Source organism: Talaromyces marneffei, chromosome 5, assembly GCF_009556855.1.
Source record: "Talaromyces marneffei chromosome 5, complete sequence".
NCBI lineage: Eukaryota > Fungi > Ascomycota > Eurotiomycetes > Eurotiales > Trichocomaceae > Talaromyces > Talaromyces marneffei.
Window position 1 is genome coordinate 1,149,282 of NC_072352.1, and position 26,085 is coordinate 1,175,366.

Consider the following 26,085-nt stretch of genomic DNA (forward strand, 5'->3'; position numbering starts at 1 on the left):
TCTCTTGAGCTGTTTAACAAGCTAGTCCAGCCCTGCTAATATAATTCTACAGTTGATGGTAAAATAAGTTCAATCTTGCTTCCATAATTTCCCACTAATATTTACACACATTCTAACTGGACGGAAAATAAAAGAACAAACAAATCGATGCTGATGTTTATGACATGAAGAATAATTCCTTTTCTAGTACTGGTTTCCAGGGTACTGGGCGTAAATCTGTTTTGGTCGCAAATGGACAGGAGTCACATTTTCGGGGGTTCCAGGGATAGTCTTCTTGAGGCCCTGTAGAAATATCCGTTAGTTCATGTTGTTGATATTTTAGAGAAGTGGAGAGGAGACGCACCAGCTTCTCAAATACACATTGGTTTAGGTCAATCTCTGGTTTCCGGCATTCGAACATGTGGTGGTTGTTGTTCTCGAGGCATTGCCAGTGAGCGTTGAACTGCTTCAAGCAGTGGGTGTTGATATCCTTGATCCTGTTGAATGTCAGTACATATTCCCTTGTGGTCCTTCGCCCTTGACGACGTAGGTACATACACGCTGGCCGCACAGCGGGTGACTTTGCGACCCTCCTTGAGACAATCCAACTCTCCACGGCCATTGGCCTCGGCCTTGCACTTCATGTAGTCATCGTTATAGGCACGGCAGCGGTCTCCGATAAAGAAAGATGCGCTCATCAAGGGAGCGGATGTGGCGCCAATTTCCTGGACCTTGGGGATGTCATTTGGCATCGGCGTCGTGTCGACGAGGATGTGTTGACTGAATCTGTTGGCGGAGTTCAATTAGCATCTTGTATATACTTGAAGCCAAAAAATAAGTGGGAGAAGTACTGAGGTTCTCTGGCCGCCATCTTGTCGAATGTTTAGGGCTGGTAGGTGCTCAATTCCAGATTAATTGATCAATGAAGACGAGGTCGGAATTTGGAGGAGCTGCGAAGTTCACGGCAAGCCCTTTAGCCACGATCTGATTGGTTTGTGCCTTCCGGAGCTGTGATGCTGACTAACCAGACGATCACCAATTGACGATTAATAGAAGAAAAATAAGAAGAATTAGAAATAAAAATAAAATAAAAAGAAATAAAAGTCTCAAGTTCTATCTGCCTTCGTTTGTCGTTAACTATTCATTGCTGTCTATTTTTGTAGAATCATCACGTGACCTTACCGCATCAGGCGCCAATCTGAATGTTTTTCTTGGAGCTCCGCGCTAACAACCAAGCTCTCTCAAGAGTCTCACCAGCTTTATGAACACCTCCAGCTCGGGGTTTTTGCTTGCACACTGACCTAGTCGCTCTTTTGAAATAACGCTCTTCGTTCCGTCAAGCGAAATCTCTCATTTGAGCCTTTAATTCTATTCTGCTGTCGATTATCCAGGACCATCATGTCGCTTTTTGGTGCGCAACCCCAGCAACAACAGTCTGGAGGATTGTTCGGTAGTCCAGCGACCAAAAGCCCGAGCCTATTCGGTAATACACAGCAGCAACAACCTGCAACAGGCGGCTCGCTATTCGGCAACGCACAAACCAAACCAGCCACAGGGACAGGTCTCTTCGGCTCGAGTACTACAGCTCAACAACCTGTCGGTGGTGGTGGATTGTTTGGTGCATCAACAACAACCCAAACACAGCCGCAGCAGCAAACTTCAAGTTTATTCGGAGCGTCGCAGAACAAGCCTGCTGGAGGGGGTTTATTTGGAGGTCAACAGGCCCAGACCGCAGCTCAACCACAGTCGACAGGTCTCTTTGGAGCAACAACCCAACAAAAACCGGCTGGAAGTTTGTTTGGAGCAACTACACAGCAACCGCAGCAGACAGTGACGAGTTTGTTTGGGGCGACGAATGCTGCGCAGCCGCAGCCGCAGCAGCAGTCGGTATTTGGTGGTGGATCCATGTTCGCGAACCAGCAGCAGCAGCAACAACCACAGCAGCAGCAACAACAGCCGCAATTGGGACAGTCTTTGGGTCAATCGCAATTCGGATCTTCGTTATGGTCACCTGGTCGTGCGATTACTGGAGGTATGTATTCCTCTCCGGATTGGTCTCTAGTATATAACTAATTGAATAGTGCACCGTACGGTACCTGCACAGATGGAAATCATAAAGGATAAATGGGATCCTACAGTTTTAACATCGCCTTTCCGCGCATACACCTACAATCACCCCGGTGAAGACCAGGCGCCCTTTTTTCAACCCACATCCGATGACGACCCAACAAAATGGGAAGAAGCACTAAAAGCTCGACCGGGTCCCGGCTACGTCCCGGTTATTGTCAAGGGCTTCATGGAACTGGGAAAGCGCGCAGCCCGACAAAAGGATTACCTCAGCGCTATACAAACGCGCCTACACGAAATCAACAATTCCTTGACAGACCTACTCTCACGCCACGACCTGAAGATTTCGGTGAGAATAGCTGACTGTCGACGAAAACATCTTGTGCTCAGTCAACGGTGCCTTTCTCTTGCAGCAAAGACCCAGATTCTAAGGAATCGGGGGTATGCGATGGATGATGCGGAGGAGGAACTCAAGAAGAAATTGATACAGTTAGAGCGCGCGATTTTTGATCCTTCAATAACGGGGAGGGCGGAAGAGATTTGGGCGCGGATGCTTGCCATACGGGAACATTCGAGACGGCTTGCTGCTGAGATTGAGAAGGCTGGATCTGTTGGTGGTGGTGTGCAGAACGATGGGGATGATATGCTTGATGAGAATGCCATCAAGACTGCTAAGAAGGTATGACCACATCATGGCCCTTACTATGCAAACACGTTGCTGATTATTTTATAGATCCTCGAAGATTACGCATCTCAAATCCATCACCTCAACAAAGAACTAGCATCCGTACGCAAAGAATTAGACGAGGCGCAAGAGCTGGTTGGCACGAATAGCCCTTGATCAGTCTTTATCTTGGTCTGCAGCTCTTGTTAACTTTCTTGGGTGTTCAGTTAGCTTGTTCAATAGAAGGATTTTTAATGCTACGTCTTCATATCTCGTGGTATCTGTTTATTTAGTTCAAACACATTGATTGGTTAGTCATTATGCGTGGGATTACAAAAGAACTCGGCGTTGGAGCGATTTGTTTCATCTTTCATGTATTCTTAAGTTAGCGAGGGGACATAGGAAAATAAAATAGTCATAACATATTTCGAATTGGTACAGAATGGGTATACCCGAAACCCGAAGTGTCTAGTTAATAGATATAGTACATGATATTTGTCAGAAGATCCATGATTTCTTCCAGTTGATGAGGTTGAATGCGGTATTCACGCATATAAGAGCGGACGATACGAGATGAGGATGGCGAGGATTGTCGAGTTTATAGGAACTTCTTAGCGAAGTCGATTGCGAATGGGGCTGTCCAAAAGACATTCTGTCAGCCCGTGGAAGATCACGACCTGGTGAAGGTTAAGGCTTACAGAGATAAAGAAGGATACCGCCGACAACAGCGAATTGGATGGTCTGCTGTGCCTCGATCTCGCCGGCCTATTTGTTCGGTAGAGTCAGTATTTCGTAGTTTGATGGGGGATAGATTTGTTGTTGAGTGGTATCAGATGTGCTTGTTTTCGACGGTCAAAAGTGCGCAGGACGGGCTTGAAAGGTAATGGCTGAGTGAGGAATAAGAGTGTACCTTGATCTCCTCCTTGGATAGTTGTTGCTCTGCTCGCAAATGATAAGTTAGTGATAGTTCGATGAGGCGATTATGAAGTTTGAAAAAAGTTCACGTGTTGAGTTTGCTGAGCTGTGTCACTTACCTCCGCCGAACATTTTGATTGATCAAGACTTGGTCTTCGACAAGGAATATATTATTGGTAGTGAATAAATGATCCTTAATTATTGTTGGTGATTAGATGTGAGAGACAATGAAGTGAAATTTAGGCAAGCTTTCAGCGGAAGTACCGTAAGAGTAGAATGCACGGACCACACCTCCTGCCGAACTTTCAGAGTCGCCTGCAACTTCGCGTTTGTTTCTTGACCAGCCACTCTCGCTGCATCACTCTTCTTTCGAAAAACGAGCATTCAGCATCGGGAGAAGTGACCAACTGCAGGAAGAAAGAGATTTATACAAAAAGAGTCAAGATGTCAGCATCGCCCGAACCCCAGTCAGACTCCCCAGCCGCTGATCGCGACGAACTCCAAGCTGAACTTGACGACCTCAACGACGACGGCGGAGATGCAGCGGACGACGCAGGATTGTCTGACGACGAGTCTGTCCTCTCCGAAGTCGACGAAGCTCAATTTGAAGACTTCAACCCTGATGATGTCGACATTGAGGATCGACCCGCTCTCGACGTCGATGCTGAGAATCTAAAGTTGATTGGTCGTCACAAGCGTAAGAGACGTGATGATGAAGATGGGGAACCAAAACGGACACGGGAGGGGAGGAGAGAGAAGAAGAAGCGTGCACAGAAGGATTCGGATGTTGAGTCTGGGGATGGGAAGGCTGTGCGGCGAAAAGCGAAACCGAGACGAGAGGCTACACCGGAGGATGACGAGACGCTGAGTCCTGAAGAGAGTAAGTCGAAAACTCCATGGCGACTGAGAATGATATTAACAGATGTAGGACGCCGCCGTGCGCTTGATCGTGCCATGGACGCTGCTCTGAAGCAAAAGACGAGACGACGGAGAAAGGCAGATGGAATTGTAAGCTTTACAGATGAGAGTAATTACAGTGTATACTAACAGTCCTAGGACCTCGAACAAATGGCCGACGCAGAAATCGAAGATATGCGAAGACGCATGACAGATGCAGCTCGCCTCGACGCTGAGGCCCGTCGTCAAGGCCAACCGGCCATGCACAAACTCAAGATGCTACCAGAAGTTTTAAATCTGCTGAATCGCAACCAATACACAGCCAGTCTCGTGGACCCGGAAATAAATTTGTTGGAAGCCGTCAAATTCTTCTTGGAGCCGCTCGACGATGGCGAGCTTCCTGCCTATAGTATTCAGCGTGATTTGATGGATGTGCTTGGCAAGCTTCCTATCAACAAGGACTCTCTCGTGGCTAGTGGGATTGGCAAAGTGATTGTGTTTTATACCAAGAGCAAGCGCCCTGAATTGAAGATTAAGCGACAGGCTGAGCGCCTCTTGGCTGATTGGACTCGACCAATCCTTCAGCGGTCGGATGATTACTCGAAGCGTGTATATGAGGAGGTCGAATTCGATCCTACGTATGTTTTTATTCTCCTCTTTCTTGCCATACCAATGCTAATTTGAACAGACGCCTGGTCAACCGCGCCAATATCGCTCAACAAACTGCCGAAGAAGCGCGTGCGCGTGAGCTCCTGCCACCTCGTCTTGCCAACCGTGCTCGTCGTGAGATGGGTCATACCTCGTACAGTATCGTTCCTCGCTCGACGGTTGTTCAAGACAACAAGTTTGCGCGCCCAGTTGGTGCCAGTGGAGAGGATCGTTTCCGTCGCATGAAGGCACGGCAGTTAAATGCAGGTAAACCGTCGCGCAGGTGATAGCCTTGGTGTTTGTACATTAGTTGCCTTGAATAGTCTCTTCCTTTCGTCCTTTTCCCTGTTACACATATTGACAGGTTTCATGCTTGATCTTCATTCTTCATCACTTGGCGCGGTGGGCTTGGAGTTATGGTGTTTTGTTGCATACGGTTATTTCAGTGAATACGAGAATCCGGGATTAGTATAGAAATTGTAATGAAGCATTTCTCTGTACTACTTTATAAGCCTCCTTCACTGCCGAGTATGCCGCGATGCTGAACATGCAATGTGACTTGACGTGAATCGGGTCATCGGCGAAATGGTGAATGGAATCACGTCCTATCTTAGTTTCTAATATTGAGATAAACTAACTAGAATAGACTGAAGCTATATACATCGGAAGCAACACACGTGACATAAAAAAAAACCTTCCGGCCAGACCCGGACCTACAATGACGTCGTACCACAAGAAACAAGCTGATTGGCTCGGCTGACGCTCGGCGCCCACCAATGATCCCCGAAAGGTGACACTAGGGCCGAATAGGAACTACTACAGCTTCCTTACGTTGCCAGAAAGTTGATGGTGGCGCAATGTCATTCTCTTTTTCTGGTTGATGTCGCCTGTCTATATAATAAACCAGCGTTCTTCTCCCCTGAAATCCAACCATTCAAATCGACTACACTTACATCTCCAGCAGCTGCAAAGTTACAGCAAGCTCCATCGAGTAGATCATACGATACACATCATACACACAACATGAAGCTTCTCACCAAAGAAGAAGAAGCTGCCCACTACCGGTACGTCTCTTTCAACCTCTTTGCAGTCGTTTGGAAACTAATCGAAACAGGGCCGTCCTCCAAGGAGGCACCTTCGGTACCGTTGTCGGTCTCGTCGGCGGCTGGGCCGGTGTAATGATGGCCTCTCGTCGCTTCCACACAATCCGCAACCTGACCCTCCCGATGAAAGCGTTCCTGGTCACATCATCTGGCACATTCGTCGGCATCATTGCTGCCGACCATTCCTCTCGCCAATTTGAGGCTGCGCGAAACGTCAAACTCAAGTATCTGGGTGAACGAGAAGAGCGACTCCGCCGCGAGGAGTTATCACAGATGTCCTTTGGCAACAGAATAACCGCCTGGGCACGTGAGGAGAAATATAAAATTATCGGTGCAACATGGATTGCCTCTATTGTAGGCAGTTTTTTTATGGTTAGCCGCAACCCGTATCTATCCGGCCAACAGAAAATTGTCCAAGCGCGTGTGTATGCGCAGGGTTTGACGTTAGCGGTGATGTGTGCTAGTGCTGCATTTGAGATTCAAGATCAACGCAGGGGCCAGGGATTGTTGGAAGCTGCGAAGAAAGGAAGGGAAGCAGTCAAAGAAACTAAGAATCAGCCTGCCGAGCATCACAATCAGAGACATGATGAGAATACGGATTTGTGGGAGGATATGGTTGCGGCGGAGGAGCAAAAACTCAAGTTGCGTCACAAGTCGCTGTATAGCCACGAGGAGAAGAAGGGTGCTGTGACGGAGGCGATCAACGCTAAGAAGGAGGAGGCCAAGGAGGATGACAAGGAGAAGAAGGAGGAAAAGAAGGAAGAATCTGAGGAAGAAACTAAGTAAACCCGTTTCTTCTCTTTTGTTTCTTTCCATGCCCTCATGACGTTGCATATGTTTCACGGAGTTCTGGTTTGGCAGCGAGGTTCGATTGTTCTGATATATAGATGTACGTAATATAGGTGTTAGAATCAATTGTTTGTACAATAGCCAATCCGTTCCAAGTATTACTAACGATCTATGTATTCCAGTCTATATACGCCATATCCTGTCTATGTACCTAGTGCCTATATCTATGCTTTATAGCGATTAATTCGTCCAATCACGAAACAAGTTACTCTCCAACGCAATATACCCATTCACCATCTCCATTCCCTTCTTCCGCTGCTCCTCAATGCGATCCCACGTCCATTCTTCGCTCGACCACGACGCTGCATTTTGCTGTTGCTGCTTATGTAGGATCTCCGGCGCCTGATCCCCTAGCTTCGAGACTTCTTGCACAAGCTTGATTTCGTCGAGGGTTGTATCCGTCAAACCGTCCAGGGTTCCCGGTGTATCGATCGCCGAGCTCGTCGCTGTCGTCACCGCAGGACCATTGGCTGGGCTGGTGTTGTCAGGACGCGGTGGTAACAATCCACTAGCCCTAAAAACCCTCTCGATCGGAACCGTCAAGCGACCCTTCTTAATACAATATTTACTCAACCCAATCGCCGCCACCGTCTTGTCCCCCTTTTTCGCGCCCTTTTTCTTATCGGCGATAAGAAATACGGTAACGATATACATCCACTTCTCATCCCAAGCCGCAACGTGCGATCTTAACTCAAATCGCTGAAGAGGCTTGATCTCCCTCTTGAATGAGCAATACGTGGCCCCCAACGCAATGAACATAGGCAGCTTCTTCTTTGGGGCGGGTTTGCCCTCTGCAATAGCCGCAGCGGCGATTTCTTCGTCGAGTTCTTTGCTCACGATCCCGGCGCCGGGGGTGTATAGAGGTGTAACGGCAGCAGTACGCGAAATGTCCATGTCCGCAAAGTATGTGCTGTTGGATTTGTGGATGTTGTAGTCTGTTTCCATGATGGAGACGTAGCTGTTTAATGAAGCCGCAGCAAACACCGGGTGGGTTGGGCGGCCATGAAGGTCAACGGGGGCGAATTTGGGGGTGAAGTTTAGCTTGAGGGGGTCACGACGGAGATTGCGGAATATTTGGTAGAAGACGTTATACTTGAAGTTATTAGTTTTTTTTTTTTTGAAGATCTGAAAGCCCCTTTGATAGTATACGTACTGTCCATGCAAATGGCAGGGATTTCCGGTTGAGTAGCGCGAATGCGACTATCAGCGCCGTCTTCCAAGATACGAGTGACGTCCATGTTGAGACGTCGCTGAGAGTGGATAGGAGAGCCATTGTAGGTTCTGGCTTTGGCATATGTCTGAATTGAGTCGTGTTCACTGATTCAGAATCTTTTCTTCTGTGAACGCTTTTCGAGAAGAGAAAAGAAAAGAAGATGGATTCTCGAGATGGCGATTGCCTGCGATGGGGCGGTTTGGGAAGCCTCGGCCGAAAAATCTTGGCATCCAATGCCCTAATCTAACGACACGAATGGTAAGTTACTCAATACTGATTTATTCAGATACCATGTTTGCTCTCCGCCAGTATTATATTTAAACATTACTGACCCTGGACGGGGTGGAAGTGCAGTATATGAAACTCGCTCGCCGACATTGTTTCTATGCCTTTCATGAAGGAAATTATGGATGAATAAGATGCAACTTAATAATGACATGGACTAGGTTGACCAGCCTACTTTAGAAAGGATATGAATGACTAAAACTCGATTAATCCTTGCAAATCAAGTTATTTTGTGGTGCAGTTTTGCCGTGTCATCAAGCTTTCATTGCAATGGAGAGAACACATCAGGAACAATGCTAGTTTTACCTCCGTTAGAAAGAAACCTAACAATGAGATAGCCACAGAATGATAGTCAAAAGTCAAGAAACACAAACACTAGCCTTTAGACAAAGGCTTATTGGTTATGAGCTGCTTCTGAAAGGATATTGTGTTGTTTGTCTGGGCTAGCATAGTGGAAGCAAGGTTTCAATATTGATAGAGGTGAGGTCTACTAAGCAGTAAATACGGTATATGCCGTAAGCCATGGCTTTGCCAGACATTGTTAGAGTAACCCAAACCCTTTTGAGAGTGTTGCTAATAGACAACGTCGGGCAAAGCCGTCGTTCCACCGGGGCGCACATATGACTCGACTGTTGAGGAAACAAGCCCTCTGATTTACCTTTTTTGTTTCCATATCTGGAATACTGTCAACAATGTGCCTGCTCAACACAGCCATTTCCACAAGTATAAGTTCCAACTTATTTGCTACTTGGTGCGATTTCAGAGTACAAATACAGTTTTCTGTTGCTATCTCTCCATGAACTTATCAACCTACACAAGGCCACACTTAGTAATGAACAGCTCAGATAAAGGCCCAGTCTCCAAGCGGCTCAAATCGCATCACAATCCCCAAGACACCATCGACAAGGTTCGCCCTGGGGATGATGTCTGGATGGCCCGTTTACACGTCCGGTTTAAGCAGTACCTTAAATGGCTGCCACCTTATTTCAAGTGTTTTTGTGATTTATTGCCACCTGATATTGGGGTTAATATTATGAGTGATGATGGGTTGGAGACTAAGGAGATTGCTATGCATTATCTTACCTCGAGGCACAGGGCATTTATTGATCATACGGATCCTCCTCGCTCAGAATCTCGAGACGATGGTGATGATGGGCTAACGAGTTCTTGAAAGCATTGGTTGTGAGACGTGACGAGTTTTGGTGAGGACAGATTGGCCATGGCGTTTAGCGGCGAGATATTTTGGTTCGGTGGCTAGTTTGAGAAGGCAATGGTGATGGATCTAGTGCCTCCGGTCTTGTGATTAGGGCTTCGTAAACCCATGCCATTTTAATAAGCCAATCACCTTTCAGATTTTGATATCAAGCTCCCTCCCTCCTAAAGAAACGTTTTGTTCGCATCAATATACTGTTATTATTGTTTAAACATGTAAGAATACATAGTCAGAAAGAACGCAGAAAAACCAACAAAGACAATCACATGTCAGCCTTAGGTACAAATGGCTGTGGTGTAAGAGAAAATGCCTGGGATATAATAAGGAAGCCTGTTAAGTGGAATTTCTTTGCTTCTCGCGGAAATCACCGTTGTTTTGTTTGCTTGTAGGGCAATTTTGCAATTCTCCTATCTGGGTTAGGGGCATATGAGTTCATATATCCCTCTGAAAGAGAAGCATTCTTTCCTACTTTCAGTTATCACTTCAACAGACCCCTCAGTCATCAAAACCTCACCAAATATTCTCATCTCCCATTATTTTATTTTCAACACAATCAGAACTTGCAATAGCATGGCAAAAGACTCAAAGCAGAACATGACCAGCCTCTAAAACGAGGAGCAAACCCACATCCTCGATGCCATCGACGAGATGCGAGACCTAGGCGTCAACGAAGACATTTCCATTCCACAAGTCAGTTTTACACAATCATAAACTTCTAAAACGCATCAATACTAACTAGTCTTAGATCGTCGTCGTCGGCGACCAGTCAAGCGGCAAATCATCCACCCTCCAGGCAATTACACACACGCCCCTCGCCGTCAACAGCGAACTGTGTACCAGGTTCGCAACTCAAATCGTCCTTCGACGGACCACTGAAGCTTCGGTGAAAGTTTCCATCATCCCTTCTTCCCGTACGGATGAAGAGACGAAGCAGCACCTGTTGAAATTCACGCGCGAATTCTCGGAGGAGGAGTTTAATGAAGATGGTATCTTTGCGGGGGTTATTAATGATGTACGCCCTTCTCTTCCCCTTGAGGATCCTCTTTGGATGAATATTGACTGATGGAACTATAGGCAGCAGAACACATGGGTCTTCCTACCCCCGGTGCAGAGAGCAAAGACGGCTTCGACAAGAGGTTTTCAGGAGATGTGCTTCAGATCGAGGTATTCGGGCCCAAGCAGCCTCACCTTAGTGTTGTTGATGTTCCAGGGCTTTTTCATAGTGGGTGTTCTTCGTATTTCTATTTATTGATGGTGTACTGATCATGTTGTGATTCTAGACGACACCATCTACCAGACCAAGCAGGATCTGGAGATTGTTCGCTGCCTTATGAAGGATTATATGGATAATCCAAGAAGTATCATACTGTAAGTCAATATGACCTAAAATATCCGAGGTACAGTTCAAAAGCTAACAGCAACAGGGCCGTGATGGATGCTCGTGTCAACCTCTCCAACCAAGAAGTCTTTCGTCTGGCACGCGAAGCCGGTAAAGACGGCTCACGCACCGTTGGCGTAATCACCAAATGCGACGCTCTTCAGCGCGGAGACGAGAAGGAGGTTCTTAACATTGCACAGAACGCCGTCGAAAAGTTGACGCATGGATGGTTTCTGGTCAAGAATCGATCAACTCAAGACCTTAACGACGGCGTCACCCTTCAGGAGCGAGACGTTAAGGAAAAGGCCTTTTTTCAGGCCGCCCCCTGGAATTCGCTATCAAAGGAGCGCGTGGGAGTCGAACCGCTTACACCCTTTCTTTCCAATTTGCTCTTGAATCATATTAAGAAGGAATTTCCGGTGCTGTTGACTGAGATTGAAGCTGTCGTGACCAAGACGCAAGAGCAGCTGAATGGTTACGGAGAACCTCGTCAGACACTGTCTCAGCAGCGTCGGTTCCTGAGACGAGTGGCAACACAGTGCCAAAAGTTTGTTGAAAGCAGCTTGAATGGTGTTTATCTCAATGATACGGAGTCTCAAATCCCTGCTACATTGCGATGGCGCATACGTACAGAAAACGACGCGTTTGCGAAAGACTTTGCCAAACGGGGACACAAATGGGTCTTTAAGAAACCCGACAACCAAGATGACCCAGTGTTTGCCAGTCATGAAAACGAAAAGCTACCTCATATAAAGGATATTTACTTTTGGATTCGCAAGCTTCACAATGAATTTAAAGGGATTGAGCTTCCAGGAACTGTGAACCCTCAATTGATTACGATTATCTTCCGCAAGCAGACTGAGCCATGGGGAAAGCTTTCAACGACTCACCTGTCCACCGTCAAGACTATTGTTGATCAATATCTCAAGTCCACCTTACAAAAGTCATTCAAGATTCATACGTGCTTCAGAATCTGAAAGATTCCTTCGCCCGCGAATTCTTGAAAGACACTCAAAAGCTGATGAAGAGTTGCAAAAACTTTTGGGAGATGAGCGTGAAGGTGTCTTGCAGACAGTGAATCATTATCTTGCGGGGACCTTGGAGAAAGTACGCTCTGATCGTGAAGCACAGCGGCTGAAAGATGCTGGGTACCAGGAAGGTGTTGAATATAAGTTGAAGTTCGAAAACGTGCCCAAGCTTAGAAGAACCAGCAACGACACCAGTGCTGTTCACAACATTCACGACATCGTCAAGTCGTACTACAAAGTTGCTATGAAGCGATTCCTGGACAATGTTATTATTCAAGTTGTCGAGCGTCACGTCCTTGGCCTGAACACCCCTCTGCGTCTGTTTTCTTCTGATTTTGTGGATGATCTCGAAGATGACGAGATCAAGTTCGTTGCTGCTGAGAGCTCTAGTATCAGCATGGCTCGCTCGGATCTTACCACGAAGCTTGAACGCTTACAGAAGGTGCTGGATATTGCGCGTGGTGTTTTGTGGAGCTACTAGAATGGATTTCTGATTGCATTTCTTTCTGTATTAGACTGAGAAACCTTGTATCACCCTAAAAATGCCTGCAAAAGACTGGTTCAATTTATAGTGCAATGAAGCCTGATGATACATTCTTTCCATATCTAAATCAAAACTAAAAAATAGCCATACAGTTAGGAGGACTGCTCACACCTCGAGCACAATTCAATGGACTACTGCTGACAAAGAAAGTCCACCTATTATGTTGCTTACAAAATTCAGCCAACCCATCCAAATCAAACATCTCGCCAATAGGCAGACCCCAACCCGCCAAAATGTGATGATGCAAATCAAACTCCTCCTCAATGGCTGGGTAAACCTCAAAGCTGACGGCATCACTGGCAACGGCTGAGAAATGGTTGTTCCAGAGGAATTTGAGGACACGCTCGGATTGCTCAATACCGGCGTGTTGGGGGACTGCTTGTTCGGAGTAGGTTTTTCGCTCTGCGGCGGACATTGCATTCCAAGTTTGTGGGAGACCTACGCGGAGGAATAAAATGTCTCCTTGTTTGAATTCAATATTGCTCTCTTTTGCGATGGCGAGGACGTCGTCGAGAGTGACCTTGTGGCGTGTCAAGGCATAGTCCGGCTTCAGACCCTTGGTGCGCTCAGCCCAGGAGGCATAATCGATCAACACACCACGACCAGCAATTCCCTTCTTAGCCCAATGCCCAATACCAATACGAGATGAATCGGTGTTCATAATTTCTTCCACCGTTGTACCGCCATACCACAGCTTTCTTTCGGGGTTCTCCTTGTCTGGCCAAGGGGCAGAATGATGTCTCAAACCATCCCATTGAGAGGACTGCTGAGGGTTGAAGTGGTACTCATCATCTAATGCGACGCCATTGCTGCCATCCACGAATTTGATCAAGTGGTTAAACGGGCGACGACCGAATCCGGGCGGGTTGAGGTTCTCGAGTTCCCAGTTTAGGCATACGCGTTCTCCAGACTGGATTTCAGTGCGGGCAGCAGAGGAGACGACTTCGGGGGTTAGGAGACGCAGCATTCCAAGACCTTCCTCATACGAGCCGGAGGCAGCTGGCCAGTACTGGCGAGGGTTGGGGAGGTCCTCGTACGTTGCAGGGAGAGGGTCGGACATTTTGCCTGTGCTTGAAGATGTACTGCCAAGCGGAATTATAGCGACAAGGATTGTTTATATATATTATAGCAAGGACCAAAAGAATATAGAAAAACAGGATAAAGGAAAACGATTGAGGGAAAATATAATGTGTTCATTTCAAATGAGCGCCGGCTTTTCTCCCGGGGGGTCCTCCCATATCAGGAGCATCGGAGATGCTCCGAGTGGGGGACACCATGCTCCGATACTTTTATTCAAAGTTACAAACTATAGCAATGAGCTTGGACTGGCTTATATGCATTCTTGTTGAAAGGCTTAACTTAGAACTAATATGATACTATCTATTATCTATTATAAATTTATATACCCAGTATGGTTGTCATCTTAGTTGAATTTAGCCAGAATTTGAGAGACCTGCTTGGTCTGAGTACAGAGTGTAGGTACCGTACGTACCACGACACAACGAGTACCGGTAAACCTCAATAGGTTTGCCCCACCGCGGGTTCAATATCTGGTAAATCTCCGACTCAACCTCATTGGCTCTTTTATTTCAACTTCAACTCCATCTACTCCAGAACTAGTAGCTACATTCATCCTACTTGGCGATGTCAGATTCAAATAAAAACCGGAATAACTCCGGTCGCAGGGTAAAGCACTCCCGAGGTGGCTGTTCCACCTGCAAACAGCGCAAGATCCGCTGTCCAGGTAAGTCCGGTCTAGAAACATTGGGAAGCCCGACACTAAAGATACAACAGAAAATAAGCCAATATGCAACCGCTGCATAAGTGACAACAGAGTATGCAATTATGGTATACAGCTACAATGGGAGGACGACTCTCGTAAACGCGGTATCAAACATGGACGCACGACTCGTGCTGACCGCGTTGCCTTGTCGGCCGCTAAGACGACGACATGGCTAGGCTTTCCCCGAGGTCAGGGCGGTAGATATTTTCTGAATACATTTACGTCTGATATCGATGGAAAATTTGTGGTGCCTGTGATGCAGGGACTGGATTTCGAGAGGGACATGATTTGGAAGAGAGATGCGATGCTTCATATTACGCCCACGCGAATGCCGACGTTGAATTTCGCAGCTTTGAGGAATGAAACCCTCGATATGGATGGAATTCTGTTTGATTATTGTAATTCGTTCTTTGCGCGTCATCTAAGGAACAGGTACTGATCTACTCGCAGATGACAGATCCGTCTCTCACTCTATAGTACTTCTTGACTCTCCCACAAATCTTTTCCGCAACCTGATTCTTCCATTGGCAACCACAAACGAAACAGTCATGCACATGGTTCTTGCTCTGAGTGCATTGTCACTCGCAGCAACCGGACAAACACAATATTACCCCTTGGCACTGCGGCATAAGCAACGCAGTATGCGTCTAATTCGAGAACAAATTGCGTCCAATGCTATTTCTGCCGCGAATGATGCGAACGTAATTGTTATTCTGATGCTTTCTGTTTTTGAAGTAAGTTTTTCTCTCTCCTGATGGGTAGATTGCTCTAACCCGTGTGATCAGATTTCTGATAACTGCCAAGTATCATGGTCAACGCATTTATGCGCTGCAGTTGATTTGATGCGTCTAGCTGGTAGTAGATCTTCTGCTCCGATGCAGATCAACTCTCAAGTTATTGAGTTTGTCTCGAGATTTTTCCTTGTCAAGGACGCACTGGGGAGATCGGCGTGTCGCAAAGTTGCCAAAGTGATGCACGAAGTACCGCCGGTGGACTCCAACGAGGCGAGTTGTTGTTGATCGATCCATTTGATCCAAGGCTTATGAACGTGAATATAGATTGATCCCTCGATTGGGTGCTCATACGAGCTGGTCAATATAATTTCGAGAATTACGGATTTGGCAAGAGATATGGTGAGACATCAAGCCATTAAATCCCCATCATTGAAAGTTACTAATGTACTTTCAGCGAGACCCGGCAGCCAACAAAAGAACATGGCACAGCGAAACGCGCCAAGTAGAAGAGCAGCTAGATACACTCATCCAACTCCTCCCTCCAACATATCTCCAGCATATGGACGCCTTGAACGCAGAAATCCTGACCCCACCACCCACATCCTCCGGTGACCCCATCGCAATCCTCCTTAACACCTCCCTTCTAATCCAAACAGCCGCAAAGCTCTTTTTCCAAGCCACTCTGCGGTCCCTCAATCCTCAAACACCCCAAGCGCGCTCCCTTATCACAGAAATCATTGGATATACCCAACAACTTTCACCAACTCATCTTCGGTCTGCACATTTGTGGTCACTGTTCGTCGGCGCGGTGTATTCAACAGGTGATGATGACGAGCGTGTATGGTTCTTGGATCAGTTTGATATTCTGGAGAAAAAGTCGCAGGGTTTGGTTGCTAGGGGCGTCTTAACAAGAGTAAAGGAGATTGTGGATAATGTGTGGAAGAGGAGGGATCTGGATTGTGATGTTATTGGTGTTTGGGAGTCGCAAGGGGACAGGATAGGGGATTGGGAGAAATATGTCCAGCCTTTGAGTGAGGGGTTATCTTTAGGCTAGAGGAGTTCTATCTGCATGAAAACTGCTAGCGTAAATCTGATATAATGCAGAGGTTACTACTTGTAATAAGTGATTATCAGGTGCAGAAGACTATCATTATAATAGAGTACTAACTTGGTATGCAAGCATCTATCTAGCTATACTGAGTCTGTTCTTCTCTAAGATAACAGACTGCACACTATACAGCATCCCCACGGTCCTGTTTCACGGGAATATCTCTACCACCCGACGCAACTTGAGCCGTCGGCAATTCCAGCATATCGTTTATATGCTTAGTGTACATTGGCCTTGTACTCCTTAGCCGCACACCGTATACCTGCAGCAGAATATACAACGGAATAAGGCCAAAGCTGCATATTATACATTGCGTCGCAAAGGTCCATGCATATCCTATAAGAAAAGTTACAGTGAGTACTTGGTACATATTTGACTGAGAGTATGGACTTACCTGAACTTTCAACCCAGTAGTATATGAACCAGGGATTGATGAATGCCGAAAGCTGTATTACCAGGCGGTATTAGTATCAAAAAGAGAAGAAAAAGGGAGACGATGGGGTGTGGGAGGCTCACATTGATAATGACAGTATAAAACGTAATAACTTCATTCGCGTGCTCCGGATAATTGTCAACAATATATGCAGACAATACTGTATTTCCAGTTTGCAATCCCAGAGTATCTGTCACCAAAAGAAATCAGCCAATGCTTCTCATACTTCCAAAATTTCGAGGGTGAACTTACACAAGAAAAAAGCAACCTGCCCAACCATCCAATGCCAATCCCTATCAACACTAACCCCCCATAGCACGAGCCCCACCGACGACACAACAGCGGCCGGATAACCCAGCCAAAGCCTCATTTCGGGGACACGAGTGCCGCCATTCTTTCGTGTGAGATGACTCATTAGTTTGTCACTTAGGTTTCCTGAGCAGACCACTTCGGCGAATAGCAGTCCCACTAAGAGGCCAATTAGGAGGAGACCTTGGGTGCGGGGGAGTCGTTGATGTAGGCGTCTGGGACGAGGGTGGAGATGCTGCAGATCCTGTTGAAAGAGAGGGATCGATTAGAATGGATATAATGTGTAGGGGAAAGAGATAAGGCGTACCACCAGCATTGAAGGAAGCAGTAGCCGAGAACGCTGATAACGATTGTGTGATAGCGGAATAAGTTGAAGAATTGGATTGTTGTTGTCCATATTTTGGGATGAGGGACTCCGGAAATTTTTTTCACGTTCTATGGAGATTATCAAGATGTCAGAAACTGTGGGACGGAATCTATAAGATGAAGAACACCCAACACCGTCCCAGCATTCGCCGCAATAGTCCACATACCCACCCTCAGCCCCCTCTCATGCTCAAACGAAATATCATGAATAATCACAAGCCCAATATTTGCCGATGGCCCCGCCCCCAACCCCTGAAAAAACCTCGCCGCCATATAGCCTTCAAAATTAATCGTCTTGATCGAAGTACATCCACTCGCCAGCACAGCTAACGCTGTACACGCAATCAACACCGGTCTTCGTCCATATGTATCCGCCAATGCGCCTACAAGCAACGGGCCAACTGCAAGGCCGAGACATGGTAAGGCAAAGCTCCAGCTTACCTGCGAGTAGTTGATGTTGAGTTGTTCTTCCAGAAAGCCAAAGGAAGGGATGGGTGCGGTGGTGAAGTAGGTTAGCATAAAGTAGCTATAGACAACAATGAAGAGACATGTTGATTTGCGGAGTAGCGACCAGTTGAGAGGGTCTTTTAGGTCGGAAGTAGGTGTTGGACTTAGAGGGTTGCCCTTTGGGTCGAGTTTTTCGAGGCTTGCTGGTGCCGTGATCGGATGGGTGGTTTTTTGGATATCCATTTTTGCGATGATAGAATGTATGAACCCTGTAGCAAGAGCATGAAGGGAATGGGAGATCATTTATATTCATATCCATATCCTTTATTAAAAGCATTATCGTCATCTAGTTAGACCAACCTGCCTGATTAAGCTTCCTTCCATGGCTTGGCTTGTTAGGGCTACTGGTGTGATGCTCTGATAAGAGGTCACTTCTGATTGGCCACATTGGTCATCTCCTCGACTTTCCTGATTCGGAATGGCTCTAGATTGTGGGGACGTCCATATTGGTTCTCTATTGCTCTTTTGCTCGAATTACTGAAAGAAGTAAATATCGTAGTGTCGCATCTGCTACTTTGAATAATTCGTGTTATCTTGAGGGTGGGTAGTTGTGTGTCTCAAACTATATCTCCTCAACTTGCCTTATCCGGCTCGACTCTTGGAGATACTTAAAGATCATTATCTGTCTCAGACCTCGTTGGTTTTGAGCTTACTTGATGAGCAATTAAGCCTTCAGATACCATCTGGCCAAAAGCTTAGCACCATGTTCCCTATCGCTGGCCTAGCACTATCAGCCTGGTTGCTATACGTCTTGGTCAAAGCAATCTGGGGATGGCAAGCCAAACTACCTGGTCCCTGGTATACAAACATCACCAGCTTCGTACTGAAATATCACGAATTCACAAAAAATCGTCGACTATGGATTCATGAATTGCATAGAACATATGGACCAGTTGTTCGTGTGGCTCCGAATGAAGTCTCATTCTCGAACCTGGAAGGAATGAAGGAGATTTATCAGAGCGGAAGGAGTGGATACGACAAGACTGAGTTTTATGATTTATTTAAGCAATATGGGTATCGGACGTTGTTCACGACGCCGAGCAAGGTTGATGTTAGTAGAAGACAGCCAGAAAACACTTATCCAGATGTTTGCAAATACTGACAAGAGTGATAGCATGCTACGAGGAGGAGGATACTTGCAGATAGGTATTCGATGACGAATTTTCTTCGTGCGCCGATGCTTGAAGGGTTTGAGAAGAGGGCTGCGTCGGTATTGAAGCAATGTGAAGCATCTCGTGGTGGTTATCTGGATGTCTACGTATGGGCCCTTTCATGTAACCGAAATACCATCATAAGACTCTGCATCGAGACTGAGAGTCATATAGGTCACCCTGCATTGTTATGCATTGGACTGCGCTTCGCATTTTCTGTTCAATCCTGGCGGAACAGATACTTTGAATAACGTGGAAGACTTCAAACTCATGCAAGAGCTGTCGTATCATGATAGTATCAAACGTAAGTCCTCCGATGCTCCACTCGAACCGTTGATTCTCAAATCGAACTAGAACGATATATCCAACATTACTGGCCAGCCTTGAACAAGATCTTCGCATCTTTCCTCAGCCCTAAGCGAGTATCTCTTTCGAGAAGCTATGTTCTTGAACAAGCGCATCAACAAAGCCCTCACGAGTCATCTCTCATGCACAAATTGCAAAGCAAGTCTTCTGAGCTCGCTCCAATCGAGATGGCAGCGGAATGCATGGATCATATGGCGGCTGGAATTGACACTACCGGGGATAGTCTTTGTTTTCTGATGTATGAACTGTCGCTGCCGCGCTCACAACATATACAGCAACGCCTTCGCCAGGAGATCTCCCAGAATCCGGATGCAAGGATAAATGAATTACCGTATCTTGATGCTGTTATCAAAGAGGGTCTACGCCTCTTTGCGCCAATCCCGATGAGTTTGCCTAGATATGTTCCTGAAAATGGCAGAAATATCTGTGGTTATGACTGCCCTGAAGGCGCCATAGTGAGCTGCCAGGCATACTCGCTTCATTTAGTGAATACAGGGGCGTTTCCGAATGCCGAGTCATTCATGCCTGAGAGGTGGTTGCAGAAAGAAGGAGAAGCCGAGAGGAATAGACTGTTCTTTGCTTTTTCTGCTGGTGGACGAGGGTGTATAGGTAAACAGTAAGTTTTATACTTTGATACGGTTGTCTCTCGGTGTACTAATTGGTGCTATTGTAGTCTAGCAATGGTGGAAATGAAGACGTTATTGCGGGGGATCTATAGGCAATACCGAACGATGATAGCGCCTGAAATGAAAGGCAACATGTCAATTCACGATCAGATCATAGCGTCCAGACCCAAAGATCAGACATGTCTTCTCGTTTTTGATCAGGTTTGAACAAAAAACGATCCTCGAATGTGAACGGAAAGGAGCCGTGGGTCCTCGGTTCTTGGTTTCGGGAGCAGCCATTGCATTTGAAACATATATTTGGTCTAGTCACAATGGGCAAATAGATTGATCCCAAGTCATTAAGTAAAGGAGACATCCGTACCAACATCTGTTGTTCTTATATGAAATGGAAGAAGTAGAATGGAATTGTTGAGGCAGGTGGAGCCCGGCGGTTGCTCACAACAACGGATGCCTCAGGCCACAACCGTCCGTCTGTTGTCCGACAGTCCCGACTACGTAACTGGTCCCTCGTTACTCCCTTAAGCTTCTGTGCTGGAGCATCGCATGATCTGTATCCAGCACTGTCCTTAGAATTGTTCTTTCTTATACTTTGGCCATCACCGCGTGCTCTACGTCAAGTGCTCAGTTATTTGCATGTGACCAACCTCCCCGGAACGTCACCATCTTGCCACGATTCCATCTCCGCCCGAGCTGCTAGTAGCTACAAACTGATCCACAAATCCCCGTATCGCCCACCTTCCTGTCGCTATCCTCCAGACAACAAGTAGCTGTGATATTCGGTCTAGAATAGGAGGCAGAAGAAGATGGTGGATCAACGTCCTCGCGCTGGAAGCAGGAGCTTCACAGCTCCCAGCTTGATCGGCACGAACGGACACTTTGCGTCTGTGGGGGATGCGGCGCACGATCCCAAGGCTTATGAACATGGAGTGCAAGTAATTGACGAGGAAAAGGAATTCAAGTGAGTCTTTACCGGTTTTAAATTTCTACTTTGAGACGCCTCTAATCGGACCTTACTAACAAACAACTCTCAGTCCCAATCTATCCAAGTACCTCTCGCTCGAAGATGTCACCAATGCCGGCTTCAACTACCACCTCATCTCCGTATTCGGATCGCAATCAACCGGAAAATCCACACTCTTGAACCATCTTTTCGGCACTCAATTCTCGGTCATGTCCGATAAAGAGCGAAGGCAAACAACAAAAGGTATATGGATGTCAAAGAACAAGACGAAACATGAGGACCCCAATGCGCGTATGGCAGATAATATCCTAGTCATGGATGTCGAGGGTACAGATGGTCGCGAACGCGGTGAAGATCAAGACTTTGAGCGCAAAAGCGCTCTGTTTGCACTGGCGACAAGCGAGGTGTTAATTGTCAATATCTGGGAACATCAGGTCGGGTTGTACCAGGGTGCGAATATGGGGTTGTTGAAAACGGTGTTTGAAGTGAATCTGCAACTGTTCCTCAAGGATAAGAAGTATGCTTGCTTTTCGCTTTGAGAGAAATTAGCTAACGTTGTGATAGCACAACTCATCGCTCCCTTCTCTTCTTTGTCATTCGTGATTTCATGGGCAATACGCCGTTGAAGAACTTGGAAACTACTCTTCTCGAGGATTTGTCGAGGATATGGGCATCGCTATCCAAACCCCAAGGCCTAGAACGCTCAACCATCCATGATTATTTCGACTTTGCGTTTTATGGACTGCCGCATAAAGGCTACAAGCCGGATGAGTTCGCAGCAGAGGCCAAGAAGCTTGGGTCACGGTTCCGTGAAGGTCGACGAGACCGAAAAGAGCAACTTATGGGTGCATCTATTGAGAATGGCGTATTCTTACCCGAGTATCACCGGAGAATCCCTGCCGACGGGTTTGCGCATTATGCGAATGGTATCTGGGATCAGATAGTCAACAATAAGGATTTGGACTTGCCTACACAACAAGAGCTACTCGCGCAATTCCGATGCGATGAAATTTCGAGAGAGGTTATTGCCGCCTTTGATGAGGCCATTGCTCCATTCGAGGAGAAGCAGGCTGCAGGAGTGCGCGCTGGTGAACTCGTTATCCTTGGAGGATTGGGTGCAGCTATGCGAGGTGCGCGAGTGAAGGCTGTCAAGAATTTTGAAACGGAGGCCAGTCGTTATCACAAGGGTGTATATCAACGAAAACGCGCCGAATTGGAGGGCAAGATTGATACGAGACTGAAAGCCCTTTTCCAAGGTCAGTTGAATGCAGCACACAAATCCGGTGTTAAGGACTTTAGTGATGCTGTTTCCAATGCTGTCAAGGCTGGCCAGAAAAAGGGTGCGAGCTACGACTTTGCGGAGATCGTCAAGCAGGAAACCAAAGCTGCCCTTGAGCGATATGAGAAGGAAGCTCGCGCGTCCTTGGTGGAAGGTACCTCGTGGAGCAATTATAAACAAGAGCTTAAGCTGTATCAAAAGGATCTCGCGGAAGTCAGCGGGCAATTACGCCGTGACGAAATGCGACGACTTGCAACAAGAGTGGAAAGATGGGTGCGATCTCGCCTGTCTGACTCTGTTAGTCTCGAGTTCAACTCTCTCGGTTCTGGACGTGGTGGTTCTGGAGCGCCAGAGACTGGCGAGAAGCCATCAGAAAGTAAAATCTGGGACCGTATTTGGAATTTGTTTGTGGAGACTGTTTTAGATGCGGAACGACGATTTACGGACCGTGCTACTAGTTTTGATGCTAGTGTTGATGAAGTGGATGTTGGTCTTTGGCGGCTCCGGAGAAAATCTTGGGGTGTTTTGCGTCTCAAGGTTGAAGAAGAGATGATGGAGGGCAATTTGCTGTTGAAGCTACGTGAGAATTTTGAGGATAAATTCCGATACGACGAAGCAGGTGTACCACGTATATGGCGTCCTACCGATGACATTGAAGGAATTTATACTCGTGCCCGCGAGTCTACTCTGACGCTTATACCCCTCTTGTCCAAGTTCCACCTAGCGGAGAACAACGCTCCTCCTCCTCTTGATCGATGGGTTGGACACACCCCCAGCTCAGCGACTGCTGCTGACGAGGAAGACCTTACACCAATTGGCGGCGTTGATGAAGAAGATGGCAAATCTCTAGAAGAAGAAGTGACCATCCTCAATGATGCTAAGCGCCAAGATCTCACTGTGCGTTTCAAAAAGGCCGCCGACGGTGTCTACGTCGAAGCCAAGCGCAGTGCCATCGGTGGTATTACACAAGTACCACTGTACTTTTATGGATTGCTTCTTGCGCTGGGTTGGAATGAGATCTGGGCTGGTACGTTCTTCTAAATCAAATCTATCTGCGAAATATACTAACGAAAGTCTACCTAGTTCTGCGCAACCCGGCTTACTTCTTCCTCCTATTCGTCTGTGCAATCGGCGCATATGTAACCTACCAACTTAACCTCTGGGGCCCCATACTGAAAATGGCCGATGCAGCGTCCAGGCAGGCTCTCGAAGAATTAAAGAAAAAACTACGGGAGTTCCTTGAAGCATCCGATACCGGACGGCAGGCCATGGCTATGTCTTCAGGAGAAGAGTACGAAATGAGCTCATTGAACCGAGGCGGAAAGAGAGTCGAGGATGAAGATGAGAATGATGATATATAGATATATAGGTCTCCTTCCTTTTCTCCTGACACTGCTCGTTGGTATGAATATGTACTAATGCAAAGCGATACGTTGTTGCTTGATGTAATTATGATACTGGGACATGAATGATATAAAATTTAGTAGTTCTAAATGATAGTAGATGCAAATATCAGTATTTGGCTATCCCCAATCCCCTTGTTCTTAAGGGGCAGTCCTTAATATCAGGAATTTACATCATACCTAGGTACGGATTAGGCTTTCGTACGCTGTATGTGTGGACTGTCAGGTCTGCAGCCCCTGAGGCCGTGGAGTGAAGGTATAGCTTGTGTTACTTTGTAGAGGTACATACAGATGACGGCATAATATAAAATTCAATTGGCTATATAACTAGTTAACTTCTATGAAGTAGATTTCGCTTATTTAAATAATAGCTTAAGGCATCTCGATGATTGGGCGGAGATAAGCACCTTGATAATCGAACCTACTTCTTAATTGGAAGGCAACTAGCTATTTCTCAACATCAACTTCTCACAATTACATGTATATTTTCTTATTCCAAGGTTTCACCATTCCAAAAAGCCATGCAGAGTCTTAGCACCATAGCCCATTGAGGCCGTAAACAGCAACATGCCCCTCCGCTCCCACCACGGCTGCGCCCGGTGCAAACACCGACGACAAAAATGCGATGAGAAACAGCCCAGTTGTACTCGCTGCAAAGAAGCTGCCGTGACATGCGAATATGTTATTACTCTCAAATGGGATGGCCGGGTGCCTCGGAAACAAGAACAAACTTCATCTCGACGGAGGCCGAGGCGGAGGATTGCTTCTGCTACTTCTTTGACGGTGTCGGGCATAGGACATAGTCCCGAGACTCGACTCCTTAAAGACGAGGGGCTCAAATTAATGGAAGTAGACATTTTTTATGGTCTAGATTCCCGCGACAAGTTACTGCTGAATCACTTTATAACCCATGTTTCTCAACTGATGAGTCACGCCTCCGTGCGCGATCAAGCATGTCAAATCCTGCCTGTGGCGCTGGGAACGCCCTATTTACTATATGCTACACTAGCCTTTTCGGCACTTCATCTCTCAACTTTGCAAGGAGGTGACAATGGAGGGGGACGGATATCCGATACATTGGTTACAGACATTCTGGCGTGTAGCATCACCTATCTACGACAGGAACTTGACACCAAAAACCCCACTTCCGAGAATACACCAGCTCTGTTACATACCGTGAAGACTTTATGTCTCTTCGAGATCTACTCCGGCAAACATGGCTCCTCCTGGCGTGCCCACCTAAAGGGGGCGCGAGCACTGCTCATAACCACGACAGCCTGCCGAAACACAACGAATGAATTGCATGGAGGCGATTGGTTAATAGTGAGATGGTACGTTTCCATCGAAGCCCTGTCCGCATTAACGAATGACGACACCCGAAATGAAGAGCAGCAGGCTATTCAGCTCATAATTGATTCGGTAGCAACCCAAGGCTCTGTGCTGGATGTTTATGCGGGTTATGCGGCGGATTTGCATTTGGCATTCAAGGATATTGGGGGGTTAATGCAGCGGTTTGCATCTATGAGGGAGAATTACTGCGGCGATGACATTCTGGCTGATCTACTGAGACATTGCGATGAATGCATCGAGATTGAACAACGAGTCGAAAACATGATCCATCGAGATCGGGACGGCGGACTCAAGATTCCAGCTGAAATCTCACTTACTCCAGAGGAGTTTCAGATGTTTAGCGCTTGCAATACAGAATATCAGTACTCAGCGCTCCTACAGATTCGCCGACGACTATATAACATGCTCTCAGGATCCGAGCAAACCCAGCAGTGCGTTAGAGGTGTTCTGGATGCAGTGTGCAACGTCCTGCCGGTTACAGTTTTGTCGCCGTGGATTTTGCTTACGACGCCTATATTTACCGCTGGGTATGCCTTCTTATTTCCAATACAGTGCAAGATCGGCTCAAGCTAATGGTAGTGGTCTACAGATGCGAAGCCATAAACCAAGATCGAGAGACGGTCAAACAATTACTAGTGGAACTGTACACGGTTCTCCGCATTCGGAATATCCTCAGAGCACTCGAAGTATTGGAGAAACACTGGGAAAGACCAGATGATAGCTACACAGACGTGGCTGATTTCCTGCCTTTTTGAATATGGTCAATAGGGGCTTGCTGTGCCTAGGACAAAATAGGAAAGTCGAGGAGATGCGAAATTCAAATACGATAACGGCGATAACGATACCTAAAGATAACGATAAGAACATCCATCTTTGTATGAGGGGAATCCATCATCAATCAACATCACAATATAAACACAACCCAT

At 46.7% G+C, this 26,085-nt stretch overlaps 12 protein-coding genes across 12 annotated transcripts; 8 read left to right on the forward strand and 4 right to left on the reverse strand.

The window, feature by feature from the left end:
• Positions 1-183: 183 nt before the first annotated feature.
• EYB26_006738 (uncharacterized protein) lies at positions 184-850 on the reverse strand (the record flags this gene model as incomplete). The annotated part of the gene is made up of 4 exons (XM_054266011.1): positions 184-282; positions 344-476; positions 538-765; positions 831-850. 4 exons carry the CDS (start codon positions 848-850, stop codon positions 184-186), a joined length of 480 nt encoding a protein of 159 aa, XP_054121986.1.
• Positions 851-1,377: 527 nt separating this feature from the next.
• On the forward strand, positions 1,378-2,887 carry EYB26_006739 (uncharacterized protein; the record flags this gene model as incomplete). The annotated part of the gene is made up of 3 exons (XM_054266012.1): positions 1,378-2,011; positions 2,061-2,725; positions 2,780-2,887. The coding sequence occupies 3 exons, from the start codon at positions 1,378-1,380 to the stop codon at positions 2,885-2,887; spliced, it is 1,407 nt and encodes a 468-aa protein (XP_054121987.1).
• A 1,182-nt stretch (positions 2,888-4,069) lies between these two features.
• On the forward strand, positions 4,070-5,457 carry EYB26_006740 (uncharacterized protein; the record flags this gene model as incomplete). The annotated part of the gene is made up of 4 exons (XM_054266013.1): positions 4,070-4,505; positions 4,554-4,633; positions 4,682-5,160; positions 5,211-5,457. The coding sequence occupies 4 exons, from the start codon at positions 4,070-4,072 to the stop codon at positions 5,455-5,457; spliced, it is 1,242 nt and encodes a 413-aa protein (XP_054121988.1).
• Positions 5,458-6,193: 736 nt separating this feature from the next.
• EYB26_006741 (uncharacterized protein) lies at positions 6,194-7,059 on the forward strand (the record flags this gene model as incomplete). Its single annotated transcript, XM_054266014.1, has 2 exons — positions 6,194-6,234; positions 6,285-7,059. 2 exons carry the CDS (start codon positions 6,194-6,196, stop codon positions 7,057-7,059), a joined length of 816 nt encoding a protein of 271 aa, XP_054121989.1.
• Positions 7,060-7,302: 243 nt separating this feature from the next.
• On the reverse strand, positions 7,303-8,395 carry EYB26_006742 (uncharacterized protein; the record flags this gene model as incomplete). Its single annotated transcript, XM_054266015.1, has 2 exons — positions 7,303-8,214; positions 8,276-8,395. The coding sequence occupies 2 exons, from the start codon at positions 8,393-8,395 to the stop codon at positions 7,303-7,305; spliced, it is 1,032 nt and encodes a 343-aa protein (XP_054121990.1).
• A 2,086-nt stretch (positions 8,396-10,481) lies between these two features.
• Positions 10,482-12,720, forward strand: EYB26_006743 (uncharacterized protein; the record flags this gene model as incomplete). Its single annotated transcript, XM_054266016.1, has 6 exons — positions 10,482-10,523; positions 10,579-10,845; positions 10,908-11,055; positions 11,114-11,201; positions 11,258-12,172; positions 12,219-12,720. The coding sequence occupies 6 exons, from the start codon at positions 10,482-10,484 to the stop codon at positions 12,718-12,720; spliced, it is 1,962 nt and encodes a 653-aa protein (XP_054121991.1).
• Positions 12,721-12,856: 136 nt separating this feature from the next.
• On the reverse strand, positions 12,857-13,843 carry EYB26_006744 (uncharacterized protein; the record flags this gene model as incomplete). The annotated part of the gene is made up of 1 exon (XM_054266017.1): positions 12,857-13,843. One exon carries the CDS (start codon positions 13,841-13,843, stop codon positions 12,857-12,859), a length of 987 nt encoding a protein of 328 aa, XP_054121992.1.
• Positions 13,844-14,427: 584 nt separating this feature from the next.
• EYB26_006745 (uncharacterized protein) lies at positions 14,428-16,354 on the forward strand (the record flags this gene model as incomplete). The annotated part of the gene is made up of 6 exons (XM_054266018.1): positions 14,428-14,527; positions 14,578-14,964; positions 15,017-15,300; positions 15,352-15,570; positions 15,625-15,699; positions 15,755-16,354. The coding sequence occupies 6 exons, from the start codon at positions 14,428-14,430 to the stop codon at positions 16,352-16,354; spliced, it is 1,665 nt and encodes a 554-aa protein (XP_054121993.1).
• A 178-nt stretch (positions 16,355-16,532) lies between these two features.
• EYB26_006746 (uncharacterized protein) lies at positions 16,533-18,206 on the reverse strand (the record flags this gene model as incomplete). Its single annotated transcript, XM_054266019.1, has 6 exons — positions 16,533-16,744; positions 16,803-16,854; positions 16,925-17,031; positions 17,094-17,394; positions 17,458-17,585; positions 17,684-18,206. The coding sequence occupies 6 exons, from the start codon at positions 18,204-18,206 to the stop codon at positions 16,533-16,535; spliced, it is 1,323 nt and encodes a 440-aa protein (XP_054121994.1).
• Positions 18,207-18,726: 520 nt separating this feature from the next.
• On the forward strand, positions 18,727-20,258 carry EYB26_006747 (uncharacterized protein; the record flags this gene model as incomplete). The annotated part of the gene is made up of 5 exons (XM_054266020.1): positions 18,727-19,074; positions 19,138-19,281; positions 19,349-19,478; positions 19,529-20,156; positions 20,219-20,258. 5 exons carry the CDS (start codon positions 18,727-18,729, stop codon positions 20,256-20,258), a joined length of 1,290 nt encoding a protein of 429 aa, XP_054121995.1.
• Positions 20,259-20,969: 711 nt separating this feature from the next.
• Positions 20,970-23,767, forward strand: EYB26_006748 (uncharacterized protein; the record flags this gene model as incomplete). The annotated part of the gene is made up of 4 exons (XM_054266021.1): positions 20,970-21,124; positions 21,198-21,644; positions 21,692-23,433; positions 23,490-23,767. The coding sequence occupies 4 exons, from the start codon at positions 20,970-20,972 to the stop codon at positions 23,765-23,767; spliced, it is 2,622 nt and encodes an 873-aa protein (XP_054121996.1).
• Positions 23,768-24,376: 609 nt separating this feature from the next.
• Positions 24,377-25,914, forward strand: EYB26_006749 (uncharacterized protein; the record flags this gene model as incomplete). The annotated part of the gene is made up of 2 exons (XM_054266022.1): positions 24,377-25,686; positions 25,749-25,914. 2 exons carry the CDS (start codon positions 24,377-24,379, stop codon positions 25,912-25,914), a joined length of 1,476 nt encoding a protein of 491 aa, XP_054121997.1.
• Positions 25,915-26,085: the final 171 nt, after the last annotated feature.